The sequence below is a fragment of the Kogia breviceps genome, chromosome 4 (assembly GCF_026419965.1).
Source record: "Kogia breviceps isolate mKogBre1 chromosome 4, mKogBre1 haplotype 1, whole genome shotgun sequence".
Taxonomy (NCBI): Eukaryota; Metazoa; Chordata; class Mammalia; order Artiodactyla; family Physeteridae; genus Kogia; species Kogia breviceps.
In genome coordinates this window covers 78,220,392-78,240,773 of record NC_081313.1, presented here as the reverse complement: position 1 = coordinate 78,240,773, position 20,382 = coordinate 78,220,392, and the positions used below count along the sequence as shown (strand labels likewise).

The following is a 20,382-nucleotide window of genomic DNA, read 5'->3' as shown; positions in this document are numbered from 1 at the left end:
GGACACGGGTTCAAGCCCTGGTCCAGGAAGATCCCACATGCCGTAGAGCAGCTAAGCCCGTGCGCCACAACTACTGAGCCTGTGCTCTAGAGCCCGCGAGCCACAACTACTGAGCCCACGTGCCATAACTGCTGAGCCTGCATGCTGCAACTACTGAAGCCATGCGCCTACAGCCCATGCTCCGCAACAAGAGAAGCCACCGCAATGAGAAGCCCGCGCACTGCAACAAAGAGTAGCCCCCACTCGCCACAGCTAGAGAAAGCCCGTGTGCAGCAACGAAGACCCAACGCAACCAAAAATAAATAAATTAAAAAAAAATAAAAAGCATAGCATTTATGTACACTTGAAAGAAGAATATACAACCCTCCCCTCTCCCTGCCCTCAAGAACAGATTAGATCAAAACAACAGAAACTACAACTACTCTGTTAGTATGTCCACACAGGCAATAAGAAGAGGGGAAAATGGGACATTTGTCATAGTTTTGGACCTTCACAGTCCATTAGATATCTACTTATCCATGAGAAGGATGAAGGAAATACAAAATCAAACAACACCCACAAAATAGCAGCAAACACATTTGCACACATTTTAAAAAGAACATACTTTGCTCTTCTCCCACTATTACCATCTCCTTCCAAAAAGGGAAATCAAATAATTACTCTGTAGCTGTTGTCCATACAGGAAAAATAGGAAGGGTAGAAGAGATTTTCACAGGACAGTATTTTACTTTTCATCAGGACAAACTATATTAAAATGAAAGAATATAAAAACATTTCAAAACACATACATAAAAAGTATGTGTTTAGCATATGTAAAAAGTATATACCCCTGAAGAGCCACTCAAAGAAATCAACCAACTATTCTATTAGCTATTGCCCATGCAGGCAATAAGGGAAAGGGAGAAAAGGAACACTTTTGGATTTCCACATTTCATTTGGTACTTACTTGCCAATGTGGAGAATGAAGCATAAAATAAAAGTAAAACCCAGCAAAAAAAAAAAAAAAAAAAAAAAATATATATATATATATATTTACATAGGCTTTTTAAAGTACAAATGGGGGTGTGAGGGCAGAAGGAGGAAGAAACGCTTTAAAAAGAGAGTTAATTCCAATTCAAAAAAAATAACAAAGGCAAAAGGGAGAAGAAGAGCTACATCATACCTACGAAATTCAGGTCTTGTTTTGCAAACCCAGCCCAGGAACTGCTGTTCCTGCTGATGACACATCTCCTGAGATGCATACACCTTCCCTGCAGCCCCATGAAATACATGGGGACTATGTGACTGTTCAGCAATCTGACTGCAGATGATCATTCCAGGTGCTTTAGACGGAGTAGACTCTTTTAAAATCCAACTCAATAACAGGCTATCTGTAATCCAACAAACTCATCACTTAACTTTCATTTCTTTCTTTCCAATATTCAGAAAGGATTCTGTTCTGTACCCAGTAAGACTGACGCGGCTCAATATCCTCTATATACCCAGAACTCTTCTGACAGCTCTTTGTTCCTACAGTGGCTAAAGTACAGTAAAATGAAAACACGAAAGGCAAAGGACATTAGCATTAAGTAGAACCAGTGATAGTAAGGAAGTTCATGAACACCAAAACAGTGGCAAACAACACAATTTCACTTAAAGAGATTTATATAAAACAAGATGGAAGAAGGCAGAAACTTATGGTGGCAGCTGACACTACTTCAGTTTAATTATGTCTAATCATTTGGTATTAACAAGTGATTAGATATAAACAAACTGGACTCCTCAGATTTCTACTTTCATAGCCTTTCAGATCTCCAAAGCATACATTTTTTTCTTCTACAATAAGAAGGCACATCATACTAGTAATCTAGTATGATGTGCCATTTTATTAATTCAAGTAGACTGTCTCTCTGCAATGAATATAACACTTGTCAAACAGTACTTAATTGTGTCATGGATCTATGTGCTCATGTAAAATAGAATCCTGTTCTGCTGTGCTTCAATCTATTTGAGTTCTCAGAAATACAGTGGTGAAATAAAATTCTGGGGGGAAAAAACTTCAAAAGCTCCAATAATACTTATTATACTACATGTTCTACCTATTATTTAACCTTATATTCCTGACTTAGAGTTAGTTTTTGGAAGCCCCATATAGATGGGATAGCATAACATTAAAAAGTATGGAATTCCATGGGAAAATCTTAGGTGAAAAATGGGTAAATATCCTCTTTATATATGTAGATGTTTTCAAGCAAAATATAAAGTACAAGAATTATTATGAAGAAAGCTTTTCTCTTAAGAATCAAAGAAACACAACAATCTAGGTATAAGTCTGCATAGCTCAAAAAATTCAAGTACAGTATTCCTCCTTTAGAAGGAGTAAGATTGCCATACAGTTTTGGATACTTTCCTCTCTCTCTTTCTTCTTTCCTTCTTTCTTTCTTTCCAAGGCCATTCCTTATAATGTTAGCTTGGCCATTACAAAAGAAAACTTTGATTATTCAACAAAAGAAAAGTACTGTTTCTGACAGTAGAAAAAATTCAAAGCCCACCATATTAAACCTAAATCAAGTTACTCCTACCCACATTCTCTTTATTCCTTTAAGGTACTGTGGTGAACTTGAAATAAAAATGTTCAATTTCTCAAAGGCCCTATTTTAAAATATGCTTCTAATATGCAACTCTATCATATAAAATGAAAATCCACCCAACGGGTATGATTCAGAGAAAGTGTCTATGATCTATTATGCCAAAAAGCAACTTAAACAAATTGTATTCTTAGTAATAAAGTCATGATAAGAGACACCAGTATTAAAAAAATGCTTGCCATAAATGTAGAAATACTTATTTATAACATAAGGTGTATCTATGGCAGGGAGTGATAAAGGTGTACAGAGGTTTGGAGAATACTGGAATTCATAAGTAAAATAATTATAATTAACGTTAACTCGGTTTGAAATATTTTCCTGAAAGATGAAAAAGGAAGTGTTAAATATTTGGAAAATTTAATCTTTTGGCCTTGTTATTTAGCTTGACAGTACAACAAAAAATTGAAAATTCTGTAGCACCTGGCTATTCTTCAGAAAAAAAAATATAATAGTTATAAACTTCTTCCAGAAAATAAAGGATTATTCAAAACCGCCAGTCAAAGTAGATCTGCACACTTGAGGTCAGTTCTCTATAGTTGCATCCTTCGTCGACTTCATTACCATACTTTTTGAAGCTAACTTGGAACCACATTCAAATAACATCTCTCAACAAGAAGCAACAAGTGGCTAATAAACCAGCAGCCTGCAAAGATGGTGGCTCCCATGGTAGCTCTTTCCTTATTTCATGGTGTCAGCACTTTCCAGATACTGAGAGATAGAACAGAATTCCAAAACAGATATTTTTTCTCCATTTGAATATCTTCAAAGTAGAAAATTACCCATTGTTTTTGTAGATGGTTGGCATGTAGGTGAATATAATTTGGTAATAAATAACTACACACTGCCCAAAGACATTTTAGAAAAGACAGATGAAAAATACAGACGGGCCCTGAGCAAACTAGAACTCCTAAGAGTGCAAACAACTCAGCAGCGATCCTGGTGATCCTGGTTTCACCTTGGCTTTTGCAAAAGCAGCACAGCCCAAGTTAACAAGCTGTCTGAATGGGTGACCGAATGTGGTGCAGGTATGCATGCTACAGCCAAAACGTCAGCGTTTTAAGGTTCTTTTCCACCCACTGGATGTTCAGTTGAATGACTTCCAAAGCCTCCTGGACACAACGAAGTCGAAAGGTTGCCTCTGACTGATTTTCAAAGAATGCCTGGACCTGTAAGTTGCACACATAAGTATTTCAAAAGAAGAAAAGGATGGTATTTCTCAGGTAACTCTGAATATCCTTTTCAAATAAGCTTTAAGTTAGTGATGGCTGTGCTGATGTCTTAAGAGAAGTAGAGATGAGAAATATTATATTTTAATATTTGAGGTATTTACATCGAGTTCCTGATCAAGTATGGTGAAGTCTGAAGTCATTAAAAAAAAGAATTCCCCTTACTCCCACAAGGATGAATTTTTCAAATCTAAAGTAGGAAAAAAAAAAAAAAAAGGCCAAGTAACAGTAAATAAGGTAGAGTCTAAAGTTAGGCCTGGTGCCCAATTTTATCCTTGGAATGGAATTCTTCAAAAACAATTTAATCAACACTTAAAAAGAAAGTTGGCATATGTTGATTTTAATTCAAAAAGATCATTTGTATTAGGGAGACAAAGGAATATTGATGAGAAAGAAATCAGGATTTTTCCTCATTGCTGTATATCTACCCTTTAGAAATAATCCAGATGTAGAATCATTAGCACTGATGAAGGCAGACAGAGAGAAGGGACAGGATTTGGCACGAGAAGCCACCATCTGACTTAAACTGAGCAGCCTGAGGGCAAAGGGATACCCAACCTCCCCAGTAGCATTTTATACAACCAACCTCAGATAAATGTGCCTTTGTTGAAAACAGGTGAGTTGATCCAGCAACAATACTTTGTATGGTATAGGACCCCAGATGGAACCTGAAGCAACACAAACATAAGGGTGAAAAGCAAAAAAATGAGTCAGCTGCTGGTAAGCAAAGTTCCTGAGTGCAAAGGAAATGCTTAATGTAAGCTATACATGCCCAAGACAGAGGAGTCCTGCTCCTGGGAGCGGCAGCTCGGTACATCAGGAGTCATCCTATACAAACCTCTGCCAGTGGGAGGAAAGAGTGGGCAGAGGAGTTCCAGAGAAATTCTTAGCCCATTTTCTCCTCAAAAATCACATCATACACCCAGAAGGTGTCACTATTGATTTAAAAGAAAAAATGAGCTACATGTGCTGTTGAGCTGGGTGTGAGTTCCTAACCAATCCCCTGGTAGTGAGGAGGTATTTTCAACACATGCAACTAAACAGCTATTCTGAAAGAGTCCGTGGCCAGGCCAAGCTAAGTGAGCCGGCGTGGAGCAAGGTTGGGCTTGATTAGCACTTCAGTGGAACTTCCATGGAACACCACTGTTACATGGCTCGTGCCATGGAATTACGGAATTATGTTTACAGATTTCTGGGTGTTTAGTAAAACTAGAACTGTAGCAGTCTTCCTCTCACAGCAACACGTAACTCTTGTGAACCAGTACAACACTGGGAACTGTTTTCAAATGCAGAGCCTGCGAACACTAAAAATTAGGGATTCTTCGAGAAACTTACTTCTGTACAAGCTTACTCCAGTTCTCTTTGACAAAATCCCACGCCAGTAAGTGTCCAGGAAAATGCCGGCCCACTGTTCTAATGATAAATGACAGCTTTTGTGTTCGGATGGTATCTCCATTGAGGCTACTTTTCATTAACCTGAAGAGCAAAGCAGATTTAGCTTCCAAAATTATTCATGATGAAGTGATGACTGAATTTAAATGAACACTGGTCTTCTAATTAAAGCTCTGTGGCAATTCAAGGGATATAAGATTGGGGTTAGTCTAAGATTCATTAATAGAGTGAAAACTTGTCATTTTTTTTTAAATGAAGGAAAAACTCACCAATAAGATAAGCAGTTTAATGTACTGTCACATAGTAGTAAATAGTTCTTGATGTAATAAGGACATTTAGGAAATAAATTCTAGTAGAATTTATTATAATTCTGAAGACTAGTATTTTTTTCTGTTAAAAAACTATTTGATTTGAATAGGGAGGTATCTTATTACTCTTAAAAAACTGGGCTGTCATATGAAAATTAAGATACATTTTAGAATACACTCAATAAATTTACTGATACTTCATGTGTACTAGATAATGTTCTAAGTTATTGAATAACAATGCTTGAAATAGGTCATTACTACCTATCCACATTTTACAGTTTAAGAAGCTGAGGTTATGTAACTGCCCCAGGTACACAGCTAATAAATATTAAAGCGGGCATTTGAACGTAAGCATTTTACTATGTGATAATATCTGCTTACAGTGAGAAAACACATACCCCTAAAAGAATGCAGCAGTATTTTTAATAGGGGAAAAAACCCAAATGCTCATCGAGATTTGATGGATTAATAAACTATGATAGAGCCATGTTATGGAATAATACACAGCTATAAAAAAATGAAGTAGGCTTTATGGTAGATCTCAAAGACTGATCATTCACTAAGAACATCACAAAACACAGGGTATAGTATAAACCTATAAATACTCAGACCAGGACTGACACTGTTAACAGAGGAGAGGATAAGAACAGAAGTAAAGGATCAAACAAGAGATACTTTCACGTTTTACACCATTTTCTTAGGTACTGTTTAAATACTTTATCGTGGAAATTTATCAGTGTATTAATAGTCTAAAACAAAATTATTACTAATTTAAAAACAAAACCTTTTCTCTATTTGTTTGGGTCAGAGGCTGGCTACTACTTTAAAGAAAATGACCATTTACAGTGTATCCTTTGGAAAGTGGATCTGGGCAGGTGCTGAAGACATCTCTGGGACACTATTATGATTTATATGAGCAAAATTATACAAGAGAAGCAACGAGACCCAAGTGCCTCCCTCCACCCCTTCCTGGCACTGACTTTCTTTCGAGATACTTCCTATTTCTCTAGGCTACTCAGAACTCCTCTCCCCTGCCACTGACTGTTCTTCCTGTCAGGAGGCCCTACTCACTGCTCTTCAATTCCCCATGTGAAGCTTCCATTTTCAGGTCTTCATCAGCCGAGTAATTAAAAAGGAAAAGCCTGACAAACTCGCATGAAGGTGTAACCTATAAGCTTTTACATGGTACCTTTTTCTGAAGTGTCTGCATTTTCAAAATGACAGCTGCGACAGAACAATGCCTTGACCAAAAAGAAGGAAGCACTAACTGTGGAATTAAAGACAACATGCCAAGGGGATGAAGACGTTTTTAAGGAGAAAGCAGGGCTGTGACTCCTGGCATCTCCAGCCTCTTCTGGGCAAAGCACTGCCTCCTATGGGTACAGGTCCGATCCCTGAGACGAAGCCCTGCACATGCAGGCTCCTCAGCATACTGTCCAAGTCAGGTCCGGCCTGTGAGCAAAGGGAGGAAAAGGGGGGCCCCCACCTGAGAAGCATGGCGCTTTTATGCTTTTGGTTTCTATAGATCATATTCCTTTGGTGGTTTCATACCAGTAAAGTTTCCGTACATCCTCTGAGCTGGCAAGAGCTTCAAGTATTTTATTCTTCTCTGCTTCAGAGCCTATAGAGACATATTTGCTTAAGAGGAACGACCAGCCTCTCTCAGTTTTCGCTCCAACCTTGAACACAGTCGTCATGACATCAGTGGGTAGGCTGTAAGAGAGGTGGTCAAATATGAGAAGAACAACTAAAAAAAAAACCCGTGAATGCAAAGGCAAGGAATTGACTAGTGGTAGTGTTCTGGGGTACAGAGCAGGTAATAATAAGAGTCTTTACTGTACAATTAATTGTCAAGAAAATGATTAATTCAGTGGCTGCTACTTTCCTAGTGGTGTGACTAAAAGAATATCAATTCAATTTAATACAATAATTATTCACTGTGTAACCACAAAGAACCAGGCAAGCAACTGGCTGGACACTGTAGAGGGGAAGAAGAATGAGACACAGTCTCTGCGCTCAGGAACTCACAGGCTGTCACCAAGTACAGAACAGTAAATATATCCATCATAATACAGTGTGCTAAGTCCCACGGTCAAAATACAGCTGCAAATATAGCAGGAGGGGTGAGAAGAGGGGCAGAAGCACAGTTTGCTGCCGTATTGAGATCTCAGAGCTGAAGAGGGCTTCAACGGGTTACCCAAATACCCCACCCGATGCTTGAATCTTTTCCCATAATGCCCAGTAAGGAACCTGGAGAGAACCAATCATCATCAAAAACATTTCTACTAACTGCTAACTCCACCTGCTGTGTTTTATTCCTAAATAAAAAGAGACTTGACACCTCACACCCATTAGGAGAGCTGCTACCAAAAACTCAGAGAATAAGTGTCGGTGAGGATGTGGAGAAACTGGAACCCTTATGCGCTGTTGGTAGGAATGTAAAATAGTGAAGCCCCTATGCAACACATTATGGGGGTTCTTATAAAACTTAAAATGAAACTACCATATGATCCAGCAACACCACTTCTAGGTATATATAATATATGAAAGAACTGAAGCAGGGTCTTAAAGAGATATTTGTACACCTATGTTCATAGCAGCATTATTCACAAGAGCCAGGAGGTGGAAGCAACCCAAATGTCTATCAATGGATGAACAAAATGTGGTACATACATACAATGGATTATTCAGCCTTAAAAAGAAAGGAAATTCTGACATATGCTATAACATGGATGAATCTTAAGGACATTATGTTAAGTGAAATAAACCAGTCACAAAAAGACACATACTGTATGATTTCACTTATATGAGGTATTTAGAGCAGTAAAACTCCTAAAACAGAAGGTAGAATGGTGGCTGTCAAGGGCCAGAGCGGGGGAAATGGGGAACTGCTGTTTGGGTCAAGAGTTTCAGTTTTGCAAGATGAAAGAATTCTGGAGATCTGCTGCACAACGGTGTGAATATACTTACACTACTGAACCGTACACTTAAAAATTGTTAAGATACTAAACTTTATGTTATATGTACTTGACCATACACACACAAAAAACCAGTTGTGCTTGAGAATCAGGTACATAGAGTTCACCTACATCAACACTGTTGTAGAACATTTATGACCCAGGACGTAGAGGTCCTGGTTTCAGTATATGATGTAGGGCACAGAAGAGAAAGCGAGGTCATTTGAGTGGACGCGCACATCACCTCTGAGTTCCATTGGATGCCACCCAGTCGTTAAACAGCTTCATGGCGGCAGTGCTGCAGTTCTCCAGGCTGTGGGTGCAAGCAAAGTCTAGCAAGGCTGATCGCAGTTCCCGAACAGATGGGCTGCCCTCATCAGTCCACGTCTGCTGTTGGATCTGGCTTTGAAGCAACTTAAATACCTTAGTCTAGAGAGACAGAATGGATTGTAACAGAGTGGTCCTAATTAGGACAACCAGAAAAATCAGGACAACTAGGTCTCTTTTTTCCCAGCACTCACCCAAAGAGAAAAAAAAAAGGGGGAAACAGGCATTACTCACTAAATATCAACTGACATATGAAGTTCACATACAGCTGGGATAGAACCCTTCAATAACTAAGGCCATAAATAAGGTTGCTATAGCCAAGGTGGACTTAATGACATAAGACAGGGAGAATTAATGACTTCTGTGCAGTAGGGAACCTTTCTTCTGTGTATACTCAGCTAGAAGTTATTTTCCTGCCAAAAAGTCTCACCTATCACCACTGCTGGAAGGAAGCTGGAACTTCCTGACCTCATGACTTTAGAATCCATAAATCCATTCAGCAGTGAGAGAAAAATGTACTTCTTTACTGATGGGTAGACGCTTAAATGTTTCTGAATCCAGTGTTAAAGGAATATTTAAAATATCATCTAGTCTGATGCTATAACAAATTAATCTAATCAAATTTGCAAGAAAATGAGGCCTGCAGGGAAGAAGAGTTGTTTATATTATTTTTCTCCTTCCCCAACTTTTTATTTAAAAATTTTTCAAACCTACAGGAAAGCCGCAAGAATAGTAAAATTAATACCCATATGTTAGATTCACTGTTTATTTTTTAACACTCTTAACATTTGTGTATAGCAACACATACACACATATTTTTCTGGTTTTAGCTCAACTATATGAAAGTAAGTTATAGATATCATATTTCATAAATACTTCAGCATGCAATTCCCCTATGTAACCATAATACCTTATCACACTTAAGAAAGTTAACAGTTATTCAACAGAATCATCTACTATTAAGTCCATTGTTGTAATTACTTCTGAATGAGATGTCATTCTGAAATCTATACTTATGGTATTAAGAAACCAACAGATATCTTATTTCTTCTTCATCTCTTCTTAGCACAAAAGTGTGGAAGCTGTTCATAGTATATGGAACTATTTCCATATTCCAAGCTGTGGTGCAAGGGGGGAGGGGTGAGGACACAGAGGTTTAAAAAAATCACCATATAAAATATGCATTTGTGAATGTCACTAAAAGGAACAAAATTTCTAATATAAAAATGCTGATAGGTATTTTTTTTAGAAAACCTTCATGGCTACAAATAAAGAGACTCAAAGCGAAAACAATTTAGAGGCGTCCCAGCCCACAAGGTTCTCGGCACAGGAGGGTCTCCCCCCACTGGTACTCTAACACCGTCACTGCCACGTCTAATCTCAAGTAGTCAAGTGCCACAGATGACCACATACAACACCTCTTAACCCCCCCAAATTAGTTCAGGCTCCTCACAGAGCATAGTATTCTTCTAGAGTGCCTCTGTCAATAGTTAAAATGAATCCTAGTTGGAGATTTTTAAACTGCTGAGGCCATTTTCTCACCAGACCTTCTCTGAATAAGTCTCTTGTGGATCTGACTATGAGAATGGAAAAAAGAATCTGTACAAGAAGATGGACTCAAAGTTTGTGATAACATGTCAACTCCCTTTTGTTTGTTTGCTTCAAAAGCAATGAAATAGAGAACAGACACCTTGTGGAACGTGTGAGTAACAAAGCTTGCCAGTCATTGGGAAGATGTGAAGTGGAAAAATACTTGCCATGCTGACTGATAGTGCAAGGAACATAAAAGCAATGCAGGAGATCCTGCTGGATACACATGACTGCACTGGCACATGTTGTCTTCCACTGTCCTGACTTTCTCAATGGCTTCATGATAGCATTATGATGCAGAAAAGAAATTTAAAAGCTACTCATAACTGTCAAAAAGAAACAAAGTAAGAATGAGAGAGAGAGAGAAAAAAGTTCCATACTTACAATACCATTAAAAAAAATTCAGTGGAGAAAAATGGCAATGACCCTTAAGAGTTTACTAAAACAAAGAAGCCAGTGGGGAAAAATAGAACTTTAAAGTACTGGAAGTATGGGAAACCTGACACTTGAAGATGCTAAAGCTAATTCCTGAGCAGTTACTCCATTGGAATTACGGGGTATAACTTTACTACTTATACCCTGTACCAAAGAGTCAAGAGTAAGTCCCCAAACAGTTGATTTTAAATATATTTCAGGGGACTTCCCTGGTGGTCCAGTGGTTCCGACTCAGCGCTTTCATTGCCACGCCCTGGTTCAATTCCTGGTCGGGGAACTAATGTCCTGCAAGCTGGATCATTTTTATCATTTGAAAAAAATATTTCAAATGATAACATAAAAGAGTAAAAGATTTTATTTAAAAAAAGAATAACTCTGTTTTTAGAAAATTTGGATTATAAAATCTTTTTGTAAGTAATTCAGGTTATATTTTTAATATTAATAAATCACAGCAAGTGCTTCAATTTATCTTTCCTTTTTAGAAATAAAATTAAACCTGTTTTTCCATGGTTCTGCATTAATTTTTTGAAATTTAACCTCATTAAACAATAGGATTCAATCCTCTGATTTCATAAAGTGAACACGGTAGGGAGAGAGAATAAATTGATGAGTTCTACAAGCTATGTACATTCAATAATACGCAACAATAACACAAAATGGTTTTAAAAATAAAACACAGGGCAAGATGCTGGCACTTATGTTATATATTACATTTTGATTTACTGCTTTAATTTTACACTGATGTTCCCAGGGAGTTCTTTCTTGGGTCAACTGAGCTTCTTAAAAGTGGAGTGTCAGCTTTTATTGCAAAAGGTTTATCCCACCAAGCCCTCATATGTAAAAGAATGACAGAGTTATAAGTGATGAAACGGGAATATGACTGAGATCAGATTTTAGCATCAGATGTGAACAATTGCACACAACTCAAATGTGCTTCCAGACTCTACCCACCACACACCACAGCAGACATCACAAAATGTGATATATGGGTAATATATGTTATGTGGGTCTGTGCAGCCTAAATAACACAGTGACCAATAAATGTACACAATGCTCTGGTGACACTGACTTAAAAAATTAATTAGACATCAGTCTTAATTACAAATACTATGTGAAGATTGGATCTAAGGTCTCAGAAAGGTCTGCCATTCTACTCTCATCTATGGTGTGTCAGATTTCATATTTTAAGAGTTGTAATGCTACTAGAATGCCCTAAGATTAGAATAAGAATTTTAAAGAGACAGTTTCTCCCTCTTGAACTAAAGCTAACATGACTTTTAACTAACAATCAAGCACATGAAGACCTCCAGCAGTAAGGGTCTTACAAACACATACTAAGCCTCCTGCCCTTGCTCTCTAACCACTAATCCCATGGACTGGGGTTATGTATATTCTGCTATGTTCTGAATAAAACACATACCTGCCCAGTAAACTGGAAATCATCATTTGGGATGAAGATGCAGAGTTAGTTGAGTGTCACAGTAGGGAAATATTCAAAAGATCTAACTCCTTGAACTGAGTTCAGCATCTGCGTTCTCAGCACAGGGACAGCCTGAGTATCAAGTGCTTCCTGACACCAGGCCCTCAACAGAGTTAATGGAGAGAGGCAGGAAGAAGAGTGGCTTCTGCCATCATGAACTTTAACAAGCCTTCAAACTATTTTGATTTAAAATATCAGTTTAAAAAAGGGGAAAAAAAGATAGCAAGAAACAGCTTTGATTTTTCCAATAAAAGGGTATCCTCTGAAAGATGACATTGCTAAAACACAAAATACAGCCATATAACACAAAGAGCAGGGTCTGGAGTGAAAGTAATCTGGGTTTGAATCTCAGCTTTATCATTTACTAGGTAAGTGACTCTGGGGAAGTTATTTAGTTTCTCATCTATGTAATGGGGGTAGAAATATCTATTTGGCATTGTCTGAGGATTAAATGAGGTAATCTGCATTAAGCACTAAGCAGGGTGTGCAGAATATAATAAGCACTGAAATGTACTTGTTTCTGGTATGTTTCACTCACTTATTCATTCAACATTTATTGAGTGTCACTATGGTCCAGGTCACATTGCAGGTGCTGGTTTTTATTAAGGCTGGTAGTTGAAAGCCTTATGAAATAGAAGAATGATAAAAATCTTAGTAATTAGAAGATGCCTCAGAAATCACCTAACTGAAGCATCTCACTTATGGGTAGGGATGGGGGTGGCTCCTTTGGGGTCAGATCAGAAACTTGTAGGAAAGGTGCTTTTCAAACTCCATATGGCCCCCTGTCCTGCACTCCCTCCCCGCACTGAGAATCTCGCATGTGATGAGAGAAGTCATCAGAGGGGTTGTCCAGCGTAACAGAAAGAGCAGCAGAAAAGAGGATTAAAAAAAAAGCAATCCAACACCTTCTTTTTAACAGTGAGGACACCAAAATCCTAAAAGACTTAATCTAATTCCTGGCCCCTCACCTTCTTCTTTTTCTTGAAAGCTGCCTTTTGCCTGGTCCTTGGAAAACCTGACTAGTTTTAAAGCAAACCTTGTTGTCAGAATGTGATTCAGAGAATTAGATAAGACAAAGAATTCATCACTCCTTCCCAAACTTTTAAAGACACTGTCAACAATTTAATACTGAAAGTGTCTAAAATAACAACTGTTAAGATCAGGCAATTGGTTTTTAAAAAGGTAAAACAGTCTCCAATACCAAGGCTCCTTTAGTGCTTTGCAGAGAAACTTATGTTCACCAGCATCACCATCCATAAGACAGTTATCAGTGAGGACTCCTAAAACAGAATATTCTCAGTACGAACATAACTGTCATTTTATAAGGACCACTAGGAAATTAATCGGGATCACTACTTTGCAAAAGGGCCTATTTCAAGCATTTATTATATAAAAATAAACCAAGATTTCAATAGAGACGTTTTCTTTTCATGTGGCCCCATTTTGTCAGAAGTCTATACTTCGATATTCAGACAAGATCATGTCACGCTAACCCTTTATCAACTCCTCAAGGTAAGAAATAACATTTTGATTCAAAATAAAGATTTCACAACTAAGTGAAGAAAATGGAATTCAACTGGCTGCTTTTTCAGTGTATTAGTGCTGAATGGAACATGCATAACACCAGGAAAGGCAAGCAACAAAGAGAACTTGGCAAAAAGGCAGATTTACCACCAGTCTTGAGGCCAGATCCATGTGCCCCAGTTCTTCAAGGTTATAGATGAGTTCCGTCTGGAACAGGGCTTCAGTGATGGGTGCAGTATAGGTCTCATTTCTAAGATAATCAATCAAATCAAAAGCTCTCTGAAGAGGCACCTTGCCTAGACTAAAGGGTAAAAGAACAAAAAAGTAAATATGCCAAGACAGGCAGATGAACTGTGTGTATGCTGAGAGACAAGGGGCTAGATGGGGGGTGGGGGGATCCTGAAGACGTAAATTTTAAGCTTTGGGTGGTGTTCTGTAAAGTTAGACTAAATATTATTATCTTTGATTAGTTCGTGTGTGTGACTCAAGGTTAAAGACATATCTCAGGAGAAATAAACAATAGCTCAGTTTTTGTTATATAAGTCACCTGTAAATTGCTACTGATTCAGGAAAAGTATTATAATATTTTAGGTGAGAAAAGATGAAGAGTGCTAGTTTTATTTATATATGAATTACTTTTATTTATCAGGTGAGAGCAGGTGGCAGAAAGAGGATTTGAATCAGAAAGAACTTTGTTATTTGTATGGGAATTTGTCAAACTTGTTAAGTCAAGGTCTGCTGTGAATTTATGGTGAGCACATTTAAAAAATTAACACTTTATAGAAATCACAACAATGATGGCTGAGATGACGTAAGGTCACTTCATAAAATATGAACCAAAATAGGACAGTCAAGAGCAGTCAGAAGGAACACATTTGAATATTCCTTGTGTGTCTGACACATTAACAACCTAAACCAGTAATGTTGCTATTCAGAGGATATTCATACACGGGGTCACTGCCATTGCAGTGACTGGCTGGGGAGGTAAGTCATTGCAGTGACTTGCGGGATGGCTGGGGAGGTAAGTGGTGCTCCAGCTCTCAGAGATGTCCCTCAAACTGGTGAGGGAGCAGCAATCTTTATGCTGAAACCACCTGCTGCTTGACAAGAATTCTCTCATGAAATAAAGCAAACGTGGAACTTCTACATCAATTTATTCAGCAAATATGTGTCCTGCTTGTTGGTATCTACAGTCTTGAAATTATTTAAATCTTATTATACAACTGTTCAATATGTTTGTAGCTGATGTTTCTAGATAGACTATAAAGCCCCTGAAAGCAAGAAATATGTCTTATATCTTCCCAGTCCTCCAAAATGAATTATACCTAACAGGCAATACACGCTAGTTCTTTTGAATTGCTTTTCTATAATGTCCTTTTCCTCGAGAATACTTATTTAAAAACAAAACAAAATAAGACCCAAGACAAGCATACTCTACCCTGCAAGTTCAAAGATGTTGTTGATGAGGTTGGCTCGATCTCTGTCACTCAGGACATAAGGATTTATTTTCAACTGTTTGATCAGTGCTTCCCAGTTGTTGTCTGCATAATGTACAATATAATAGCCAGTCATGTCTGTATTGACCTTGATCCACTTCACTTCTTCTGTGAGATTGATGACAACTAATACAGACCAAAAAATGAGAGAGAGAGAAGGTAATAGGGAAAGAAAAATGTTAAACAGATACTTTGTTTGTTTCAAAGTTAATATGGGATTATTATGTAATATTCCACTAAGAAACTAAATGTCTGCCTCCCAGGGCAGTTATTTTCATGTTAACAAAGATCACCACTCATTCACTTAACAATTGTTTATTCAATGGTAAACAAGGTAGACATGTGCCTTCTCTCACAGATCTTACCATCTAATGTAACCAGGTGAATAGAATATCATATAAATGTTGTCTATGGAAAAAGAAAACATGGCATTCTGTAGAAGCACAGAGTAGAAATGCTTCACCCCCTAGGGAAGGTTAGGAGAAATTTCCTGGAAGAAATGACATCAAAGTTGAGACTTCAGGATATATAGGTGTTGTTAGCCAAGTAAGAGGGACTCTGAGTGTTCAAGGCCCAGAGAGAAAGTATACACGGAGCCCATGCACTGAACCGGCTCCCAAGTTCACTCTGGCTAGAGGAGAGAGGCAGGGAGAGGGGCAGTGTGTGCAGGCACAGGGGAAGACACTGCGAGAACTATAGAAAATGTGTTCCATCTCAGCATTTGTCTTTGTTTATGATAGCAAAGGAAGGACAAACAAAGCCATTTAAAAAGTCACATAATTCAAAGACAGCAAAATAAACATTAGGGAAGGACTAAGGTCTCATTAAGCACAAATAAGAAATTACTGAGTTAAAATAATAGAAAATCGATAATGCATTTTTTGGCCCCTACCATTAAATATAAATGCTGAGAGAATTGTTAGAAACTTATATGGAATGATTTCAATTAATGTACAATTAACAAGAAGCTACAAATATGTGACTATAAAAATATTACTACAAAAGCTGGACTACAAAATATATACAGGAATTTTAAAAACCTTTAAAATTACCAATCCATAAATGTCCTTCAAAGTTGGCAGTGAGGCCATGAATTTAAAACAATAGTTAAGGGTATGCTTCTAAGCATCTTAAGGTTTAATATTTATTAGACTATAAACCCCATGAGCTTTAGTTTGTGCACTGCTAATCCCTCAGCACTAGAACAACATTCCTAGCAAGTACTCAAAAAATACTCAGTGAATTAACGAATGAACAAAACGATTATGTCATGGTAAGTTGTTTCAAACAAATCTAAATAAAGTTTGTAGATGTTCATGATGTAAGTTTTCTTCCCCATTTTAAAGTAGAGAATACAATTTTTTAAGTTATAAGAGAAAGAGTAGAGATAAGAAAAATAATCTTAACTCAGAGGATAAAAGCATTACAAGGCTTATTTCCTGCCAAGATTTTTCCTATAAACATTTTAACTGAATTAATATTTAATACACTGGATCTATATACATTTATTTTATACTGCCTTTTCACCTATCAGATTTCAGTTCCTGCCATTTTCCCACTGTCTTCATATGCAGTATTCAAGTATCTTCATAATATTTTATTTCGAGACCTACCATAGCTTAACCAATCTCCTATTTGGAAATATTTAGGCTGTTTTAAAATATTCACTATCATAATAATTATATATAAAGGTTTTTGCACATAAAATGCTTTGGAAACACATTTAAACCCTTTAGTACCTGAAGTCTTAGGGTTGATCAACTTCAAAAGTATGAATTATTTAAATTTATCCGATTTTCTTAATGCCTTAGTTACTCTAATTCTACTGAAACTGTAAAAGATTTTTAAGATGGAAAGACTTACATTCTGATCATGTCTTAACATGACATATCAGATAATCAGTCTTTTTCATTAAAAAGAACTCCATACTAATTTGTTTTATTACTGCTATAGCAACAGATGGGAAAGATTAATTACATTAATAGGGTTTATTCCTTTTCTAGAGCAGAATGCAGTTCTAAGGATTATTTGTGATGGCAACAGTAGCTGCTACAAGTTGGAGATATTTTTAACAAACCTATGACTAATGAAATTAACTTTATCATTAGCTAACGCAAAAATATCAACACTCTCCGGGTCACCAAACACAATTTCCTACAAAGCTTTTATGAAGAAAGGACCTTGGGAAGAAGAACTAAAGAGCTTCAAATCTCCCTTTCCCAACAAAGGAGACAAGGAATGATAAGTATGGCAATTTTCCCATTGGATAGATACAGGAAAATATTGAAATACAGAGTATCTTCGCTGATAAGCAACTTGCCATGTTGTAAACCTAGCCAAGTCCAGATGGTAGAGAGGTGGAACACAGCTGGGAGTGTGCTTGAAATTATTACTGTCATTTTGATGACAGAATATAAAGCAGTGCAGCGACAGCATAGAGAGGAAATTTATCATTTAAAGAATCAACATATTAGTCTCTTTCAGGTCTTCTGAGTGATCCAGAATGGAGGACCTTAAAACCACAGGTATCAAAAAAATAATAGCTTTGCACACAAGGGAGGTAACTACATCCTGCAGCTCAAATGTGGATGAGGCTATCCTCATATGTTTTTAATTTATTATAATCATTAACAGATTAACAGTTCAATTTTCACAGTCCACTGAGTAGTAAAACAAGAGTGAGCAACTCCAATGTTAAACGGCAGAAGCCCGGATTAAGTAATCTAATAGTGATTTTAAAAAAACATTTGTCAATGAGTTATGAAAATCAACTACTGTTTTATAAAGAAACATTAAAGCACAGAAACAAAAAATATGTTTTCACTATAAAGCTGCAAAATTTCCTATGTAGCTTGCTCCAGAGGGCTAGCATGATACGTGCAGTTGAACTGCATGCATCCCCTTCTGTTCAAAAGCATTCCTTTCTCCAATACTCCTTTCTTCCCCTTTATTTTGTTAGGGGGAAAAGGCCAGAGCAGAGAATGGCACATGATAAATACCCAATCCTAACTACATGCCCTTCCTCCTTCCTCTTTTTTTCAACTGCCTTTCATTTCAATGCCATGTCCTTTAGTTTCAGGGAAATATTTCTGGCACAGCGATATCCTTTTAGAAACATGAATGTTCCAAGTTAGAGTTAATATAAAAATTTCCTATAGTGAAAGAGATTAGGTTTGAATAAAATGTGGAAGAGAGAGAGAGGAAAGAGGAGGGGGGAAAGGAAGGAAGAGAAGGGAGAGGGAGATATTTTAGTGTAATTTCCTCAATAGGTAGTTTAGAAAAATGGTCCCATTCAGCCCTTCTTATGCAAAAAAACTATTAACCATTCAAAATCCATGTACATGGGGAAAAGTGACAAAAGTATTGACCACATATAACTTCTATATTTGATTGAACTAATGGACTAACCCAGCAACCCTGACATTAGAATGCACGAAAATATACTACAGATTTAACAAACCACCAAGATAACACATTGTACTAAAGTCATATGGCATAAAATAAGCCTCTGTAGTCACTGTCTGTGCTATATTTCTTTTGAGAAAAGAAAAAATTAAAATTCAATTAAACCAAAATTAGTTCTCACAGGAGCATCAGGAACCAAGAAGACCCAACTGTCCTCAAACACTTTTTATGAGGACAGGTATTTTCAGTGTGGACTTTCAAAACCTGAACTGCCAGGAATTAAAACTGCAGCAGCAAGGTAAATAACACAGTTGAGAAGAGGAATTAGCAGACACTTTCAGCACATACTGGCTCAGTTCCACCTCTAGATTAAACCAATCATATTATAGTGCATTCCATATATTCCCCTTTACTAAGAATATTTTCAAATGAAGAGAAACAGAAGGTATCATTTCATCAAGGTTGGAATGCTCTTTTCCTAGAACTTTTTACAGTGAGATTTGAAATTGAGTCATGTTGTTATAGACTAAATTTATTTATTCAATAAATTTTTGTGTGCCTATAGGGTGGGTGCTCAGGTTGCAAAAGTGATTTGTGTAACCAAGATCTCCACCCTCAAAGGAGGATACATCTAATGTGGGACAAATATAAACAAAACAGTACTTATAGTATATAAAAAGTAGAGAATATCATTAAAACACATAAGTAGGGCATCTAACCTGTCTTGGGGTGAGAGAGGGCTCCTTAGAGCAAGCAATGGATGAGTTGAGATCTGAAGAGTGCATAGGAGTAAAACCAGGGAATCAGGAGGCAGGAGTGTTCTTCCAGAAGAGAAAACAGCATACATAAAGGCCCAGAGACAAGAGGCAGTGCGGCATGTTTGAATTGCTGAAACAGTTTTTGTGCAGTGGAAGCAGAGAGTGCCAGGTAAGGACGTAGAAGGAAACAGCAATAGCAAGAAAATATGAGCAAGACTTTGGGGTGTGAATCTCAGAAAGAGTTTAAGAAACTGGCATACGAACTGAGCTAAAAAGTAGAGGGCTAATAAAAGCAGATTTCTTATTGTCCAATTATTTCTAATACCACCAAAAACTTATATACTATTGGGAGGTTTGCAAAATTTCCTTATTGGTCCCTTTTAAAAATAGGGAGATGGGTAAAGCAATCTACAGATAGAATGCAATCCCTATCAAATTACCAACAACATTCTTTACAGAACTAGAACAAAAAAATCTTAATACCACCAAAAACTTATATACTATTGGGAGGTTTGCAAAATTTCCTTATTGGTCCCTTTTAAAAATAGGGAGATGGGTAAAGCAATCTACAGATAGAATGCAATCCCTATCAAATTACCAACAACATTCTTTACAGAACTAGAACAAAAAAATCTTAAAATTTGCATGGAGACACAAAACACCCTGAATAGCCAAAGCAACCTTGAGGGAAAAAAAAGGAGCTGGAGGAATCAGACTCCCTGACTTCAGACTATACTACAAAGCTACAGTAATCAAGACAATATGATACTGGCATAAAAACAGAAATATAGATCAATGGAACAGGATAGAAAGCTCAGAGATAAACCCACGCACCTACGGTCAACTAATCTATGCAA

At 37.2% G+C, this 20,382-nt stretch overlaps 1 protein-coding gene across 1 annotated transcript in view; it reads right to left on the bottom strand.

Moving 5' to 3' along the window:
- Positions 1-1,414: 1,414 nt before the first annotated feature.
- The window catches only part of LNPEP (leucyl and cystinyl aminopeptidase), a 110,180-nt gene continuing 91,212 nt past the window's right edge, over positions 1,415-20,382 (bottom strand). The window contains exons 12-18 of the mRNA XM_059062893.2: positions 15,305-15,488; positions 14,014-14,167; positions 8,755-8,939; positions 7,105-7,266; positions 5,189-5,329; positions 4,440-4,521; positions 1,415-3,793 (exon numbers count right to left, since the gene is read on the bottom strand). Coding sequence (XP_058918876.1) covers positions 3,662-3,793; positions 4,440-4,521; positions 5,189-5,329; positions 7,105-7,266; positions 8,755-8,939; positions 14,014-14,167; positions 15,305-15,488 — 1,040 coding nt within the window. The 3' untranslated portion in view covers positions 1,415-3,661. The remainder of the gene's footprint in view (positions 3,794-4,439; positions 4,522-5,188; positions 5,330-7,104; positions 7,267-8,754; positions 8,940-14,013; positions 14,168-15,304; positions 15,489-20,382) is intronic.